This window comes from Myxine glutinosa, chromosome 2 (genome assembly GCF_964187855.1).
Source record: "Myxine glutinosa chromosome 2, kmMyxGlut1.1, whole genome shotgun sequence".
Taxonomy (NCBI): domain Eukaryota; kingdom Metazoa; phylum Chordata; class Myxini; order Myxiniformes; family Myxinidae; genus Myxine; species Myxine glutinosa.
The window spans coordinates 154,854,442-154,874,319 of NC_136262.1; the positions used below are offsets into that span (position 1 = coordinate 154,854,442).

Below are 19,878 nucleotides of genomic sequence, written 5' to 3' on the forward strand. Positions count from 1 at the left end.
TTTTTTTACATATTGTTAAGTTTGTAGGGGGGTAGACAATGATTATCTTAGAGCCAGGTAGAGTGTATAGATTAGTGTGCTCCAACTGTCATGAAGAAGAAGAAACCTCGATGTATCATAAGTAAGAAATTAGTGTAGACCATATGTCGGGTAAGCTTGTATCTTCCTCCCCATGAGAGGGGTGGGGTTTGTTAATTAGTGAGGAATTATGAGTAAATTAATCCCCTGTATGTAATTGCCTCTGTAATCTTTTCCTGTGTTCCTTATGACACCGTATTACTCACCATAGCCAAGCTAAGCAATCAACACCATAATTAATAACGCTAAATAAAAACCAACCGGAAACGAGACAATGAGCACTATCGCTGATAACACCGACTTGGTGAGCACACAGGACAGGCAGGTTCGTGAGGCCACAACGACAAGATCAGTGATTGGTCTGGGATTTGATTGGCACAAGGACTGGTAAGATGGGACTCGCTGATAGGAGGCGGAGATGGAGACGTCGTGGGATGACGTCAGAGCCTCGAGTACAAAATAATTGGGGTGGCAGACATTTTGTCTTTCAGGTTCTGGATCTGGTGGTGAACGGTTGTATGCCGACATTTCTCTTCTCGCTTCTTCTCGCTCTGGACCCCATAGCGAACGGTCGCTATTGCTCTTGCGCAAGGAAGATTCATCACGAACGGTCGTGTTCCGACATCTTAATAGTGATCGTGAGGAGGAAGAGCTGCGGACCGAGAACTGGGTTTCCCAAGCAAGAACGACGGGTGGATGGGCGCTGCCTGCTCGCTGCGCTCTCGGCAAGGCCAGGAGTGAGCAGACGTGCAGTGAGGCCTAGTTCACGCCAACGAGCGAATTTTTCCACCAAGGCCTCGGACGATTTTTAGCGATTCCTGACGAGATTCAAGAACAGCTTAGAGCTAAGTGTCACAAACTACACATAATTTATTTTCAGTTATATTTCCCTTTGTCTGTATTTGGGTCTGTGTGGAAGCGTTCCAATTAGGAATATAGTTTATCGTGCATTTTCTTTGTTACCGGCATTTTGGTTAATAAAGCCGGCATTTTCTTATACATTGTAAATCCTGTGTCGGTTGAATTAATTATTGCAGGTTTGAAGACTGCCGGTGGGATCCGTGAAAGTAAGCGCTTACAGCTTCTCCCCCACTTGCTTCCCTCGCGTGTAACAAAGGTCCGCCATTGAATTAAACGCCTCGGAGTTAAAGCTCGTTTGGTCCTCCGTGTCACTCTGCGGTGTTCACCAGAGGGTAGTCACACGACAATATTATTACATACTGTATAATAAAGTTTATTCTTGTAACAGATATTGTAAAAAAACAAAAAAAACATTAAAAGCCCTTTTTTCTATTACATATTTATGGAGATATATTTTGATTAAAATGAGACACCGTTCAGACTTTGAAAAGGCACCCAGTGTTTGTGCTTGCATAACTGGGTGTTCTGTGATGGAAAGCTCAAAACTGATAAAGGTACTGAGGAACAGTCTCCAAAGTATTGACAGAATTGGAAAAAGAAAGGAAAACATCTACATTGCTCAGAAGTGTAAGCTGGATAATCGGGACAGAGTGTTTTCCAGAATTATGACTAAAAATCCCAGAACAGCTGCAAAAGTGGCTCCAGAACTGAATACATACCTACACTGACCAATTTGTATCGAAAAAAAACTCATCATGAGTTGCAGAAAATGGAGTTTCATAGCAGAGCTGCCATACACAAACCCTTGATTACAAAAATAAATGAGTTATCCTGAAAAAGGTGGTGAATGTAACAAAAGGACTGGATTGTGGAACAGTGGAGATGAGAAATGTAATGTTGTGAGATTAGTTCTCTTTCACCCTATTTCCAACAAATGGTAGAGTGTATATTTGGAGACAGCCCAACGAAGCAAAAAACTCACACTGCCTTATATCGACAGTCAAGCATGGAGGAGGCTCTGTAATGATTTGGGTGGCAATGTCATGAAAATCTTTACGCCCGATTATTGCAGTACACAGATGACTATGAAGCCACCCTTAATGACTAATATTGTGTCCCATGATACAAACTGTTTCTTGAAGGACGTACCATTTTCCAAGACAATAATGCTCCAATACACGCTGAAGTCAATATGCAATCATTGGAAGAACATGAGAGTGACGTCAAACATCTTCCCAGGCCTGCTCATTCACCAGATTTAAATATTATTGAGCCATTATGGTCGCTTCTCGAGAAAACGCTGAGGAGAAGATTTCCCCAACTAATGTCTCGAAAGGAACTTGAAGCCTATGTGATTGAAGAATCGTGCAATATACCTCTATCAGATGTGCAATTGCCACTCTCACACAGGATTGATGCTGTATGTCTACAATGGGGGGTTCAATTTACAATCAATAAATAAGTTGCACATTTTCTTTTTTTTTGCCCAAACCATGTGCACGTGTATGCAGCCGCGAAGTGGATGGGGGCACCAAATGACACCCTAAAAAAAAACGTCTCCATGCTCCATTTGGTTGTATTGTATATAAATTATAATACAACGGACTCGTGAGATCACGAGTAGCAACTTTCAGAACTACGTTTTACTCCATGCTACGTGTCAAATGTGTCATGTCGATGTTTACAAACTCCTTACATCCGGATTAACTTTTTTCCTAGTTACTATTTCTATCACCTCGCACAGTAAATAAATCAGTGTTATGGTGTAAGTAATTATCGGGCTGCCTGCTGCGTATATCTCTTATCTTGTATAATGAGGTTTAATATATGCACTCTGTAACATGGAGATCGCCCATTGGCCCAAAAGGATGGAGGGGTGTAACTGTTGGGCGTTTATTTCTCACGCGTTGATCAGATCCAGATCCAGATGTATCGCGGCGCCGTACGAGTCCAATTAGTGACGTCCAGGATCACGTGTCATGTTAACCATGACGTATGACGTATGACGTATGATATAGACAGTGTGCGAGGGGAAAAAGCGAAAGTGCTGGTGCTCCAAGGGACTGGACACAAAGGTAAACATGGTGAGATTGAGATGTCTCAGCAAGTGTGTTGGATTGGAAGGATACCCTAGATGTAGCACAATTGTCTTCAAGCTGTCCAGCCTGGGTTTGAATCCCGACGCAGCTATAAATTGATATCCTGGTGTTTAACAGGCGGGGTCATTCATCAGTGTGTGCGCCATCCCCCGGATGGACGTTAAGCTGGCTGTCCGTTCTGTCAGCATTAGTTGGACATTAAGCTGACCGTCCCATCTGTCGGCATTAGTTGGTGGATGTTAAAGATCCCACGGTGTTCTTCGGAAAGAGTAGGGGATCTATCCCCAGCCCATGGCCTAATTACAGACACTACAGTTCACTTGCCTACTCAGGCCGACAGCTTACTGATCACTCACTCCTCGAATACTAACTTCCATCAGAAGTATTTTGCTATACATTGGAAAGTGATTTGATGATCTGTCCAATCGCCTACATTTTTACAGCGTATCCCGTAGGGAAATGCCGTCTGGAGCAGCGTTTGTATGTCCGTATGTATGTCCCTCATAAAAGTCCACCAATCAGAGCTGAGGATCTGGTCACATGACAGGGGGACAGAGTTTGGTAACCATTACAGTTGCATGTTTTACGAAAAGGAAATATAATAACCTTCTGTGGAATGTCTTGGGGTCCCAGCGGGTGTCATAAGGTAGTTAGGAGGTTTGAGAAATTCCTCAATACAAGTATGATTTTGAAATGTGATCGACATGGACTTTGCTGCCAAATCCGGAAGTGAATAGATGATAACGGTTTGCTGGTTTGATAATAACTCATTATAATTGTGATTTAACATTACATTTTGAAATATTAACACTATAGTGTTAATTTGGGATTGGATTTATGAATGATGCTGTTTGGAATGAAAATATAGAGATATCTAGTTTAAAGCACAATGAGGAAATGACGTAAGGGTTTCCATCCGTGAAATTCACGGATTCCCCATTTGCAGTTTTGCCATTGACTGGATACAACAACATTCACACTGGGTACGATTTTCGTGCAAGTCCTTCACTAACCTGCTGCCAATGTCTGACATTCGACTGAAGGTGACAAAGGAAGGTGGAATTTATTGGTTAATGGTTCAGCATTCGCCGTTTTTTTCTTATGCAAGTCATTCATGAACCGGCTGTCCATGCCTGAAGTCAAAATTATAATACTTAAAATTAATTGCTAACTGGAATCCCCACCCAGGTCATACTATCGTCTTGAACTAATAAATACCACACCATGCTGCATGCATGTTTGATGTAGTTGTTGTTAACGGCCTTGTAGCATACCTGCCTGTTGTACTGCTTCAGCATTAGTTCACCTTTCACCAAGCCCAAGTCTGCTTGGACCAGGGTGGCGATTACACGTTTGTTTTATTATTGACAAATGGTACGAATATTATTATTGTTGTTAATATTATTAGTATTAATAAATGCTTTGTTACAATGATATCATTGTTTTTGGTAGTTGTTTTGTAATAGGAATACCATGCCATGGAACGACCTATTAAACTGCTCTATACACCTTAACATGGCGCATGTTTAGAAACAAAGGATTCCTTCCGGATTCTTTGTAGTTTATAAGCCTAATCATCTCAGGAGATCACAACTAAATCTATTCTCATTTTGAACAGTTTCCAGGGTTCTGCTGCTGAGCCCACTGGGGAAGCTTAGAGCTCTTTCATATGGCCCCCCCCCCCAATAGGAATTTCTGACTATGTCAGTGCCTGTAGGGGGCGATATTATTGACTTTCGCCCCGAGCGCCACAAACCATCACTACGCCACTGCGTGTATGCACGCACACATGCACACGCACACACATACACATACACACCTGGCCAAAGGTCACCATGCTTCAAGAAGACAAGCAGTATAACCTGGTATCAAGGAGCCAACAGAATAATAAAACTACATGCTACCCAAATCCCACACCACATGCAGGAATTTGGAATTTCACCAGGGTGGCGCAAATAACCCCCCTAGTCTTCGTGAAAGACAAGGGATCTTTAACATCCACCAACTTATGCCAGCAGATGGGAGGCCCAGTTTAACATCCATCGGAGGAATAGCACCCTGCCTGAGACACCAGGATAACAGTTTGTAGCTAGGCCGAGATTCAAACCAAGGTGAGATGGCTCAGAGATGTGTGCGCACACCTCCAGGGCATCCTGCCAGCCTAGCTCTCAGGTGCCAACAAATTTCCTTCATAGATATATTTTATCAAACGTTTTAGAAGAACCTTTGCCACTGACCTGTGAGCTGTCAAGGCACTCTAGGCAGAATATGCTTGCAAAGACGAAGCATAATCAGCCTTGAAAATGTCAAACATATAAGCCTATTTGTAATATGGAGATAGATTTAATATTCCTCATAACAACCTTTTCACTGTTTAATGGAGACAATGACCAACTTATTGTGCATTTTCAAAATTTGAGCCATTGGCTGGAATCAGAGCAAATGAATGAATTATTTTCAGCATGTTTTTATTTATTTATAGGATTTGCAACAATGTCATAATTGATCAAAACTGCAATATTTTGTCAAATTATCCTATACATCGGTAGAGTCTTATCATCAGGCTCAATAAAGAAAATTGTCATGTCAATTTTCTTCAAATTCAAGTCATAAAGGTTGGGATTTAAAGGGGATGGGGATGCAAACCTCCTCAGATTTTAACACAACAGTGCATTGCTAATCTCTCAATGGCAGTAGTGCAATGTTGCTCTTAAGGTACATAATTGCAAAAATAACCTACCTGTTATCTACCTGAAACAAGCTCTGCAAGTACAGGAAACTGACAAGCAACCGTCTCATGTCTCTGGACCTGGGTGGGAGCAGAGTATTAGCAAGAAAAGATAACAGTTTTGTAGAAACATGCACTATATACATACATACATACATACATACATACATACTACATACATACATACATACAGTCATGTGAAAAAGTAAGTACACCCCATGTAAAGTTTTGACTTTTTCAACATATTTCAACATACAGCTATTTGATCTTTATTTCAACAATATTGATAGATAAAGGTGATATAATATAACAAATATCATGAAACATTTACATTTTGTAGTCCATTGTATAATTTAAATAACCATAAATGCAAATTTCGCATGTGGAAAAAGTAAGTACACCCTTGGCTCTAATAGGTGGTATTGCCCCCTTTGGCAGAAACAACCTCAAGTAGGCGTTTCTTATAACTGTCTACCAGTCTCTGACATCGACTGGGAGAAATTTTTGCCCACTCCTCGATGCAGAATTCTTTCAGCTGTGCGATGTTTGAGGGGTTTCTTGCATGCACAGCTCGTTTCAAATCCCCCCACAACATCTCGATGGGATTTAGATCCGGGCTTTGACTTGGCCATTCCAGAACCCTCCATTTCTTTCTTTTCAGCCATTCCTTGGTGGATTTACTGGTATGTTTAGGGTCATTGTCATGTTGCAAGGTCCACCTTCAGTTGAGCTTCAACTCTCTGACAGATGGCCTCACATTATCCTCAAGCACCCTCTGGTACAATGAAGAATTCATAGTGGATTCCATGATGGTGAGCTGCCCAGGCCCTGATGCAGCAAAGCTGCCCCAAACCATAATATTTCCACCACCATGCTTTATAGTTGGTATCAGGTTCTTGTGGTCAAATGCTGTCTTTGGTTTTCGCCAAACATGTCTTCTGGTACTATGGCCAAATAGCTCTACCTTTGACTCATCTGTCCAGAGCACATTGTTCCAGAAGTGCTGGTCTTTGCCTAGATGTTCATTGGCAAACTTTAGTCTTGCCCTGATGTTCTTTCTGGACAGCAAAGGTTTCCTCCTGGCACACCTCCCATGTAGATCAAATTTGTGCAGCCTCTTTCTAATGGTAGACTCGTGCACTTTGACATCAACAGTGGCAAGAGCTACCTGTCGGTCCCGTGATGACATTCTGGGGTTCTTCGAGACTTCTTTCAGCATCTTGAGGTCTGCTCTCGGGCTGAACTTGCTGGGGCGGCCTGGCCTGAACAAGTTGGCAGTTGTTTGAAATCTTCTCCACTTGTAGATGATCTTCCGGACAGTCGAATGATTGATTTCAAATTGTTTGGAGATCTTTTGAAATCCCTTCCCAGACTCGTAGGCATCTATAACCTTCTTTCTGAAGGCACTAGAGAGCTCTTTTGATCGAGGCATGGTGATGCCGCACACTTCAACAACAAAGAGCAAACCAAACTAAATGTCTGAGGTTTAAATAAGACAGGTTCCTCCAAGATCCTCTCTCACGATGTTCTAATCATTTGCACCTGAGCTTGTGCACCTGATTCTAATTTTAGGTATTTGAAGTAGTGATAAATGTAGGGGTGTACTTACTTTTTCCACATGCACAATTTGCATTTATGTTTATTTAAATTATACAATGGACTACAAAATGTAAATATTTCATGATATTTGCTATATTATATCACCTTTATCTATCAATATTGTTGAAATGAAGATCAAATAGCTGTATGTTCAAATATGTTGAAAAAGTTAAAACTTTACATGGGGTGTACTTACTTTTTCACGTGACTGTATATATATAGTTATATATATATGTATACGTATATATATATATGTATCATATATACATACCGATTTCATTTATTTACAAATATTTACAGTGAAACTTTTCAATAGGAAAGAAAAAGGGACAAGAAGCAGAAACTTAACTTATTCTACATATTATTACGATCACTACAAATAAACACGACATGGGCCCAGCACACATTCACGGGGGAGGGAGAGGGGAAAACGAGCGTTGGAAACCTGTTAGCACAAAGGCCACAATGTTCCAGATGCCTCTCCTCGCGACGCCTATTGTCTCGACCCCACCATCGAACACCTGGCCGGCAAATGGCAGTCCCCAACGAGCAGGTAATAGCAATCCCAGCACGAACAGGCAGGTGAGAAGTGTCGGGAACCGTGCAGAGTGAGTGCGCCGGGAACCGTGCAGAGCAAGTGCATCGGGAACTGTGCAGGAAAGAGTGCCAGGGACACGGAGAGTAAGCACGTCGTGATCTCATGCAGGATAAAGAGTACGTCGTGGCCTCGTGCAGAAAGTAAGTGTCGTACACATGTGCACCGAGAGGGAGTCCGGCAGCCAGCAGATGGCAATCATATGTCGGCACATGCAAGGTGAACAATGTCCAAGGCGAAGAGAGAGTCCAAAAACACGTGTACAGCCAGTGCAATTCAAGGCGAAGAGTAAGGCACGTACTGAGTGAACCCGGCAGAGAGAGAGAGAGAGAGAGAGAGCACGCAGGAGGGTCCAGTCAAGAGCGAATGCACACTTGCTTTGCCAACAGAGTCCAAAAGCCAAGAGTGTGCAAAAACGTGTTGAATCACCTTTTGTCCACCCTCTTCAAGGGTGGTGGTGGGGGGGGGGGGGGGAGGGTGTTGGAGGTTGTCCTGGTTCCCGATTGGTGGAGCCCGTTACTCCACCTGACAAGCTCCCCCGAAGTTCCTCAGGCCCTGATTTGGTGGGTTTGAAGAGTTCCCTGTCCACAAAATGTTTTTGCAGGCATCTACTCTTGAGGCCTTTGGCCTGTCTTCTGTCCTTCAAGACTTAGAATCAACCTGTGGATGCAATCTTGGTGCATCTGCCTGGTGAATTATCCCTTATTAGTGGAGGGCTCTACCCTTTCTCCCAACACATGACATACTAACCCAAAATAATGGGAAGGGGGTAAGATAATGGCCTGCTATAAAATAATTATTCTAAGGGACCTGTATAGTGGTTGCCATTACTTTTTAGTGGTTTCCCAAAACCACAATATATACATACACATACATATATGCGCGCGCACGCACACACACACACACACACACACACACACACACACACACACACACACACACACACACACACACACACACACACACCTCTGTTTGTTTGGCGAGTGCTTCCGAGTGATGGCCTCCTTTTTCTGTATCTCCTGGTATAGCTTCTTAGCTTTGATGAACAAACGACCAAGGTTACCATGAGATCCTTCAAAACCAACTTCAGAATGGATGCTGCCATAAAGGGAAAAAACAAAGATACAAATGAAGTTTAACCAACAATGATTTATGGTTGCACGAATATCTATTCTCAAAACACTACAAAAGCTTGCATTTTAACAAGCATCATCCACACCGTTAACCCGATTTAAAACGTATACATTACGCAAGGTTTTATCCGACAACGCATCAACACTAGATTGTGTTGCAAGTCTGTTATGAATTCTGGGAAAGTGAACCCCTCCTCACTCAAAATTTTCAATTTGTCACTCCCCCACTCGCACCCCTCCCCCTACCTCACAGGGCATTGATATCATCTATAAATGTCTTTGTTCTGTTACATATTGGCACAACTAGAGGAATTTCTGAATGATCGATCGTTATACAGCAACAAGTGGTATCATATAATCTATATACGATGTTACATATTACCACAGCTGTGAACACAAGTGTAACTGCTAATATTACCGCATTAAAGGGTAACACCTTCACACAAATGCTCAAAAAGCCGCATTGAAACATTTGCACTTTTGTTTTCACAAGACAGGCTGAATTTCCCCGAGTTGGAGTCTAAACAAACATCATATGAACACGGATACGAGAGCAAGTCATACAACACCCGAATGGACCGTTTTCAGACAACGAACACTATGCCGACACAATTAGACACAAAAATGATGAAAGTTTAATTGGTCGTACTACGTTTTGAGTTTTGCAACTTGCAAACACCAAGCAAGCCAGCAATAATTATTTTAGCTTGTCAAAACTTTGTCTTCAACTTTAGGAGAAACAAAAAAGGACTTGCTGACAGTTTCCGGCACATGCAAATGAAGGAATCCCCAGGCTTTCAGAGAACTATTTTTTGCACAATTGTTTTGCCAAAAATATATATAATTGTACATTCTGCACTCTGCAGATGCAACGCTAGCTCAGTAAACTATTATTGCATTGGATGTTGTAAGTATATTTGACCATTTATCTGGTGTAGTGAGTGACCAGTGCAGACTGCTCTGAATTCAGGGAAACTCCCAAATGATGCAAATTGCATGCAAAAAATATATATACTCCAATGACTGAATGAATGGATGTAACAATTGAAGATGGAACTTTATGTAGTCAAACGTTGTGGTTGTGTGCACTTTGCACATTATTACCTCAGCAACTAAAAGTGGATGGAGATTCCCTCAGTCTGTCCGTGAGAAGGATATATCAAAACGTTTTGGACGGATTCAGACAGAATTTGCTGTAGGTTGGGTGTGTGATTAGTACGAATTGATCAGATTTTGGTGGAGATCCGGATCCGGTTATGAGAATTTTTCAAGTGGTTCTTCACCATTGAGAGATAGAGCCAAAAACAATATATTGCACCGTATCTCAAAAAGTTATGGACGGATTCGGACGAAACTTGGTGGATGAGTTGGTTATGTGACAATACATGTGGATTTGATTTTGGTTCAGGTCTGGAGGAAGATCCGTCCTATCAGTGGGATACAAAATATAATCTGTTTAGCCTGGTGGAGGTACACTACTCACAATAAGTTAGGGATATTGTGGGAGTGAGTGAATTTTTTTATATGGGTTAGGGTTATGGTATTTTTTTAAATATTATTATTATTTTTTTTGTATACAGAATCGAGGCTCGTGAAAGAGCTAACATTTATTTCACAAACAAATCAACCAGACAAACAAAATATATAAAAGAGGGAGCGGAAAACAAGATGGGGAGAGAAGGGGAAGCACACAAACACAACATTTGAGAGCAGGGAGAAGTGTGGGAGGGACAGGGCTTGGGGGGAGGAGGCGTGGGAAGGGGGGGGGGGGGGGGGAGGAATCTCAACAAACAACAATCTTGACCCCAACATCTAATCAGTTCATTTTTACATCATTATACCTACTCGTCCCAAGGTTGACTTGGATCCCTTCAGGCATTCCTAAGTTATCACGGACAGCTGGATGGATAACCTGAAAACATAATGCTTCCAGCGGCACTGTGTTTGTCGCCGCAGGCATAAAAACGAGGTATCTCCATTGTTGTTTTACAAGGAAACAAGGCATCTCCATTGTTGTTTGATTTTAAAAAACGAGATATCTCCATCGTGTTGCCGGACACTGTTGAAATAAGATAGGTTGATATTGAAATCAAGAATGGTGAGTTTTTTCACACTCATTAATAACCATAGAAATAGGACCAACAACGTTTTTCAACATAATTAATACACAAAATCAACCACACCGAAGAACCTGCCAATATCCCTAAACTTATTGTGAGTAGTGTATGTGCTCTACCAAGTGGAATCATATGATAATACAAGAAGTGGCTGTAGGTAGATTTGTTTTTGAATTATATGCACTCTTAAATAACTGGATGGAATCGGTTAAAAACTGGTGGTTGGACTCGGGGTGTGCACGTGAAGGTTTTATGGCGGTAAAAGGTACTCTCATAGCCTCACGGATTCAAGATGGAGGAGCATCCAATTCTCTCTGCAAATGTGTATCCTGTAACACCACTCCAGGTGGGAGAGAGAATCACAAGTCATACTAAAATACACGAGTTCTGGGGGAATTAACCTGTCCACAAGAACAGATACTTCACCAATGGACTATCGTCAAACCCACAAGCAAAGCATACAGTTTTGCCGGCTCCATACACACAGCCATTATTTGTACGAGCTTGATCAATAGCAGTTCCCTTTCTCTGCAAGATCGATGGATAACACACCAACGCATGTAGTAGTATGCAGCATCCACATGGTAAGATTTACTCCCAGCCAAAGTGCCCAGCTGGTTGAATGGCATTCCTAGGATAACAGAGAATGAAAACACAATCAGCAATGACTATTTATTGATAGCAGGATTAAGCTATATGTATTTGCACATGCAAAGACTCAGATGTACATCGATATATTAATATCACTACTGCGTTTGTCTGTCTCCAGGTTACGGTGGACGCTTCCCACACTGCGTTTGAAAAGTTCAACATTCACTTCTGAAATGACGGGAGAACAGGCTTCTGAAATGACGGTAATGTTGATGCCAAATTTTATTTCACAACCAGGTTTTTATTTTCCTCTTTTTAGACAAATCCAACCTCCGCAGTCCTATGTTGCAGCACCATTTTGCGGTGGGCAGTATAAGTAGCTCAGAGCTTTGGTTCTGAGCGAAGCCAAGAGTGCAACACAATTGACTTTGAAGTCCATGAAATATTATTTAAATTGATAGATTAACTTAAACTTTTCCTACCACTCGAGACGGATACTTTCACTAGCTTTTCCCTTCACTTGGGTACTTTTCCTAGTATATATACATATATTTCCGAGTATATATTCCTCGGACCTGGACAAGGACGGTTCCAATATTCGCAGACTCGCATATTCGCAGTTGATAAATTGAAACCTTGTGGCCCCGTGTGTCCCGCTAATTCACGGTTTTTCGCAGGCGCAAAAATAAAAACTTCTTCCACGAGCCGCGAGCATGACCAGCTTCTATATTCCCGACCCTGCATTTCGCATTTTCACGGCTTTTGGCAGCCACATAAAAATATTTTAGTCACGCTGTAAGCGAGCTTCGCGGGACATTCACCATTCACATGGTATAAATTTCTTCGTGGGATATCCCACCATTCACATGGTAAACATTGTTTCACGGGATATCCTACCATTCACACTGTGAACATTTCTTCGTGGGATAATCCACCAGCTGCAGAACACATCATCCCCCACAAGTTACTGCACAGAATGAAAACACTCCACCGCATCTATTAGTGCAATTAGCCGTCTCCCTTTTCCTCACCAAAGCAATGCCCTGACATTCGTGGGATTTTCATCGACATTTGCGGATTTTGCCTCAACATTCGTGTCAACATTCGGGTAGCCCTGGTGTTGGGCTAGCGGCTAGGGTGCCGGCTTAGGATCCTGGGTTCGAATCCAGGTCGATCGCTGAATTAACGCCAGGGGGGTTGACTCAGCCTGTCATCCTTCCGAGGTCGGCTAATTGAGTACCAGTTCACTGGTAATTCCCTGTTTGTCGTTAAAGGCGGCAAAAAAGGTTGGCGTCAGGAAGGGCATCCGGCCGTAAAACATTGCTTCAAAAAGGGGACCAAAAAACAACAACAACCACGGTTCCCGAAAAAAGGCCAACCCCCGCTTTGCGGGGAAAAATGGCCTCTAAAGGTGGTTATTTTTTATATATTCGTGGGATTTTCATTGATATTTGTGGATTTTGCCTCGACATTCTCGGATTTTTAAATGCCCGGAACCTATCCCCCTTTTTTACATTGAAACATTGCACCCATATTCGCTGTTCCAACTTCAGTGGCATTTTCCAGGAATGTATCCCCCGCGAATGTCGGGGTCCGAGTGTATATATAATCCAACAACCAAATAAATCATTGATTTTATGATGGGCAAATAATACCCAAATGATGACAAGATATTGGATTACCTCTCAATAAAAAATATAAAACTATAAAAACACTGAAGGGGGAGGAGGGAGATTTCTCCAGTGAAGTCAATCATCATTCATCTGCACTTAATTGACCATTATAGCTTGCCTTTCATTGGGCCAAGGTTGGTTGTTATATGTTCGTTATTATTATAGCCAAATGATGTTCCTCTTATTATTGTTGTTAACATTATTAGCAATATTTTTTTATTTTTTTTTGTATACAGAGTCGAGGCTCGTGAAAGAGCTAACATTTATCAAACAAACAAATCAAACAAACAAGCAAACAAAGTATATAAAAAGGGGAGCGGTCGACAAGATGGGGAGAGAAGGGGAGAGAAGGGGAGGAAGCACACAAACACAACATTTGAGAGCAGGGACATCGGGAGATGTGTGGGAGGGAGAGGGCCTGGGGAGGGGTGGGGGGCAGGATAGGTATAAAACGCAAGGACACCAAGGACTTCCAGGAAAGAAGTCGGCACCTCAAAAAGTGGATTTGGGGTGAAATTAGCGGGGGTAGAAAAGATCAAGGTTTTGGATTGGGGAAGATAAGAGATGGTGGTGAACAGCCGTTTTAAAGACCTGGAGGGAGGAGTGGGATTGAAGAGAGTGAGGGAGTTTGTTCCAGAGGCAGGAGAAAAGAGGAATGAAGGAGTGAAGGTGAGCAGAGAGTCTTGATTTTGGCAGTTTAACCATAAGAGGGTTGCAGGCAGATCTTGTGCGACCTGTAGGAATATTTGGGGGACAGAGCCCAGAGAGAGCTGGGGGAGCAAGGCCGGAGAGGAGTCGGTAGAAGACCGAAAGACCACCAACCTGCCTGCGGTGAGTAAGTGAAAGGCCCTCGGAGATAGCGTCATCGTGGGAGATTCCAATGATTCTGAATGCTTTGGTTTCAACAGCGTGAAGACGAGCTAGGTGTGAGGCAGGAGCACCAGCCCAGAGGGGAGAGCAGTACTCCATTGAGCTGTGGATGAAAGCCTTGTATGTGGTGAGGAGCTCAGGTGTGCCAAGGAAGGACTTCGCACGATGGAGGATGCCCAGTCGGCGACTGGCTTTGGAGGCCAGCTTGGAAATGTGGTTTTCCCAGGAAAGATCATGGCAGATAGTGAGACCCAAAAGCTTGAGTGACAGAACTTCTTGGAGAGGATTATTCAAAAAGTAGATGGGAGGGTTGTCCAGTCAGTCTTTTCGGAGAGACATCGTAAGAGTGTGAGATTTGTCAGGATTGAAAGGCATGTTCCACTTGTTTGCCCAGTCTGTGATTTTGTCCAGGTCTGCAGAGATTGAGGAGGCTGCAGACTGCCGATCTGAGTGATGAGGAATGGAGCGGCAGAGAGTGGAGTCATCAGCAAAGAGATAGAGAGGATTTTCAAGAGAGTCAGAGAGATCATTGATGAAGACCAGAAAAAGCACAGGGCCCAGAACACTGCCTTGGGGAACTCCAGCCTGAACAGGAAGCGGAGATGAGAGAAACCCATTCACGGCCAAACATTGACTACGACTAGAGAGGAAGTCCGCCAGCCATGCGTGGAGATTTCCATGGATACCAAAGGAGGAGAGTTTGGTGAGCAGAGCGGGGTGCCAGACCGTATCGAAGGCACGTGATATGTCGAGGGAGACAGCTCTAATTTCCTGTTTGGCATTGAGGACCTCCATTCATTGTTGAGACAGCAGAAGCAGCATGTCCAGAGTAGAGTGACCTGGTCTGAAACCAAATTGATGATCAGAGATCAAGCCATTGGAGAAGAGGAAAGATTTCATATCCGAAGCAATGATGGATTCCATGACTTTGCTGATAATTGGGAGAAGGCTGATTGGTCTGTAGTTGCTAGGATCTGTTTTTGCACCTTTTTTGTGCAAAGCGGTGATGTTGGCTGATTTCCAAGCAGATTGCAGTTGACCTTGAGCAAAAGAGAGGGTGAAGAGAACAGAGAGAGGGAGTGAAAGAGCAGAAGAACATGATTTTAGGACCCGTGGGCTGATGCCGTCAGGTCCAGTTGCAGAATCAGAGTCGAGGGTTGACAGAAACTTTTCAACCTTGTCAGGAGGAAAGGACACGGAGTCCAGGAGCAGCTGGGTACGACTGGGTACAGAGAGGGATGGGTTTGGGACACAAGATTTAGAGGCAAACACAGAGTTGAGGCATTCAGCTTTTTCACGTGCGGAGTCAGCTGTGTAGCCGTTTGAGGTAAGGGAGTGGATGGAGGGGGAACAAACACCAGAAACAGATTTGATCAGACGCCACCAGGATTTGGAAGAGGGAGAGAGATAAGAGAGTTCGGTCTGGAGAACGGAGAGATATTGTTTCCTGGCTCTCCTGAGGGTGGACACACACTTGTTTCGGGCTTTGTGAAAGGAAATGAGATTTCCTTCCGTTGGATTTGCTTTCCAGGAGACGAAGGCAAGTTGTTTCTGGGCAACAGCCTCACTACAAGATTCCATGTACCATGGACGGGAGGAAGGGTATGACAACTGAAGACGAGATGGGATAAATCTGTGCATGAGAGAGAGCAATTTACTTTGGAAGAATTCCCAGGATGAGTTGATGTCAGAGGTGGTAGAGATGGGAGACCAGTCCAGATGATTGATTGCAATTAATAATTGCTTTATTGCAATGTTATCATTATTTTTGTTATTTATTTTGTATTTATAATGCCATGTTGTGGAAGGACCTATTAAACTGCTCTGTACACCTTAACATGGGGCACGCTTAAAAACATGGGAATTCTTCTGGATTATTTGTAGTTAATTAATCAACTCAGGAAGGGATCATGATGATCATTTCGGTATAACACATTCCACATGAGAACTACACAAAGATGACACACACACACACACACACACACACACACACACACACACACACACACACACACACACACACACACACACACACACACACACACACACACACACACACAATGTAGTGGAGGGTTTTCCTGGAATCACTCCAATGTAAACCAGAGCATTCACTTTCCGATTATGTTTTCTGCTCATTTACTGACTTGGTGGATACTGAACTCATTATCAGATCATGAGTGTATTTTATTTATTTATTTATTTATCTGCCCATTTTCATGTCCATCCATCTTTTGTCCAGGGATTTTCCATTTTCGTCTTTCTGTGCTATGAATTATAATATTAAACTATTATTCTGCAAGAATGCATTTGGTGTGATGACAGGTTTTTGCAGATTTAGCACGTGAGAAAGCATTTTGGCGCGACCATCATGACAAATCCACAGGTCAGGTAAAATTGGTAATGCTCTCTAAAAAGAGACGGGTGAAATTAACAATTATAACCACCCCTTCCTGCATCAACGTTCCTTGTTGAGATTTATTGGTCTCTTATCGAAGTGGTCACAAACTTTAATGCGACCAGCAGACATTATCAGGTTTTGTATTTGTGTGTAGCAGAATGGCGTCTTTACTTCATGCAATGTAAAAATGGCACTTTGGTATTTCCCGTGAAGTTCATAAAAATTAACGGCGATGCGAAACTCCAACAATGGACGCTATTTCAGTATTTCCCAAAGTAGGCAGAGGTTCTCCTGCCTGGCTGACATCTGATCACGGTAACGCGCTTGCAAGCTTTCGTACCCGGATAACTCCTGCACAAATCTACACGGTTATGAAACGAATCAGCATATCGGAGTAGCACCTCGATTCCCAAAAATCACGGCAAGCTTTTCTGAAGATACAAATACGGAAACCTCCGTACAGGGTTGTTACAAAAACACAGAGTTCCGTGCTATACGGAAGGAGTTTCACCCATGCATATGTAAATAGCTATTGGAATTGCAGGGAACACCGAAAAGTTGATGCAATAATGGGTTTCCAGTGCTGTTCAAGATTTGATCACATACAATGTTTTCACTTTACTTCCTTATGATAATAAATTCACCATTAAGGAGTAAATGCAAAAGCATACATACGTGATATCACATTAATTGCAGATTTTCATGAACAAAACATGACTGCCTCTAAGGAAATTCAATGAGCTGCTTAATTCAATTTGCTATTTAATGGTAGATAAAAAAATTCTAGATAAGGATGCAATGTGGAAATATTGCTACGATTCACATCTTGAGATTCTCGTACTGCATTTTTTAATTTGAGTTTCGTTTCGTTTCATGAACACCATCTTACCGATATGTGGGACCACAGCCAAGGCCTGATGGTAATACCTCTCTGCCAGCAGCTCCATGCTACCCATTCCCACCTCTATCTGGTAACGGGCTAAACAACACAAAACAAAGCAAACTTCAATTACAGATTATGTTGCATAAAATAGCCAAATACAACTCAAAACAACATTTAACCTGAGAAAGCAAGAGTTTATAGTACCCCTTTGTTTTGAAAGAACAGCAAGAGAAAGGCGGAGGAAGTAGCAGGTCGGATGGAGAGTCAAAGTGATGATTCAAGGAAGGGAAGCAGAATTGACTCGTCGTTGCTCATTTAACTATCTAGGAGAATCGTCATCATACTACATATATATATATATATTTGACTTGTGGGTGCGTTGTTTGACTTGTATGCACTCCTAAACCGCTGGACGGAATGAACCTAAATTTGTTGGTTGCACTTGGGGTGTGCACGGGAAATTTTTAAGAGTTAGAAAAATTAATAGTCAATGGGGTTCGGGAGAGGGGATGGGGACGCAATTTCTGGATGTAACTGTGTATCGTGTAGTGTCGCTCCAGGTGTGAGTGTGTATTACAAGTCCAAGCAGTTTACAGTATTATAATAGGATCTCTATGAAAACTTGAAAGAATTTAAAACTACTTGGCCAGGTTGCATACATGCTCTGTGTTTTATGCACTCTTTAACCGTTGGACAAAATAAGTTGAAAAGTGGTGGCTGTACAATGGGTGTACACGGATGGCCATCTCCAACTTAGATTGTCACTTTTTAAGGGAATTGTCATAAGATGTGGGTGAATTATCATACACGCTAATGTAATCCTGCACCACTGGACAGAATCATTTGAACATTTGAATGAATTTGAATGAATTTGAATGTTCACAAATGAACAATCATTTGAATCATTTGAATCATTTGATGTTATCACTGAAATAAATGAATTTTTTTAAAAGTACAACAAATCATTCGAAAACATGCCAAATCTCTGTTATCGTTTGATGAAAATTATCGTTATCAAAGATGTGGTTGGAGGTGGGGGAGGCGAATGCGTTGAAGCATACGTGTCTGTTTGTTTGTGGGAAGAAATGTGTTGACACTTGGTGGTTGTACTTGGGGTTTGCATGGAATTGTCATAATGTGTTGAGATGGCCACCTCCAACTTAACGTTGCCCGCCCTTGTCGCTCCCGTAGAAAGTGGATGTTTCAAGTTGGCAGATTTGCACAAAACTCACCCAGGTCTCCCAAGCAAATAAGACAATGGTGACACGCCAATCGAGCCCATTCTAGCTCCTTGCTCGACACGTTCGTGCGCCTCTTCCTCTCTAAAATAAATACAAAATGTCTTTTCTATTGCAGCAAAATAAGGGTATAACTCTCCAAACACACTTCCAAATACATCCAAAGACCCCATCCAGTGCACCTGCAAGTGTATCCCCCAAATGTAACCAATCGACACAGCCCTGCAGCTGCAGCCAATACTGCTCCTGTAGCGAAAGCAGTAGGTGCTGGTAAAAGCCAACACCTGCTGTCAAGTGCGTCCGATAAGCACAATCAAGCGAGACGCATCCCTGCCGTTCCTGAAGGTGGAAGAAAAGAGGTATTTTCACAAGTACGAGTGAATAATTTGGAAAATTAATAACAACTAGGGCATGCCCGTACTATATCTATATCTAAAATTATATCCCCCCCCTCTATTTACATGAAATGGTTTGGTCCAAAGCGAACGGCTTGCGAGTACGGTGACAATCCCCCCCCTCTATTTACATGAAATGGTTTGGTCCATTCGCAAAGCCAAAGCGAACGACAGTTACGAATCGCAGTTACGATGAATCGCAAAGTAGTTTTAATTAGTTTTAAAACATAGTTTAACGCCAACATAGTTTGCCAACGTGAAATAAATGAATACGCTCTCAAATGTGCCGTCCGAGGCAGAGTGTGTTCGCCACGTTCGGCACACGCGATAGCTCGCTGCTCTCTGATTGGTTGAATCGTTTTTTGGACATAGCTCGGTAAGTAATTGTCCGATTAATATGAAACCTTGAAAAGGCACATCCTCGGGTCCCCAGCAATATACCTGGCAAGTTTAAAGTATATCGGACCGGTAGTTGTCGAGAAACAGCGGTCGCATACACACACACAGAGATTACTGGAATTATAGATAGATGATAATAATCATTTATATCATCATCCTGGCCTCCAGAGTTATTAATAATAACGAGTAAGTACTCATAGAAATTCCACACAGTCTATCCA

At 42.5% G+C, this 19,878-nt stretch overlaps 1 protein-coding gene across 1 annotated transcript in view; it reads right to left on the reverse strand.

Moving 5' to 3' along the window:
- The window catches only part of SMG5 (SMG5 nonsense mediated mRNA decay factor), a 290,371-nt gene that overhangs the window by 258,984 nt on the left and 11,509 nt on the right, over window positions 1-19,878 (reverse strand). The window contains exons 4-9 of the mRNA XM_068106896.2: window positions 19,046-19,202; window positions 18,858-18,947; window positions 17,632-17,721; window positions 11,763-11,841; window positions 8,927-9,058; window positions 5,779-5,847 (exon numbers count right to left, since the gene is read on the reverse strand). Coding sequence (XP_067962997.2) covers window positions 5,779-5,847; window positions 8,927-9,058; window positions 11,763-11,841; window positions 17,632-17,721; window positions 18,858-18,947; window positions 19,046-19,202 — 617 coding nt within the window. The remainder of the gene's footprint in view (window positions 1-5,778; window positions 5,848-8,926; window positions 9,059-11,762; window positions 11,842-17,631; window positions 17,722-18,857; window positions 18,948-19,045; window positions 19,203-19,878) is intronic.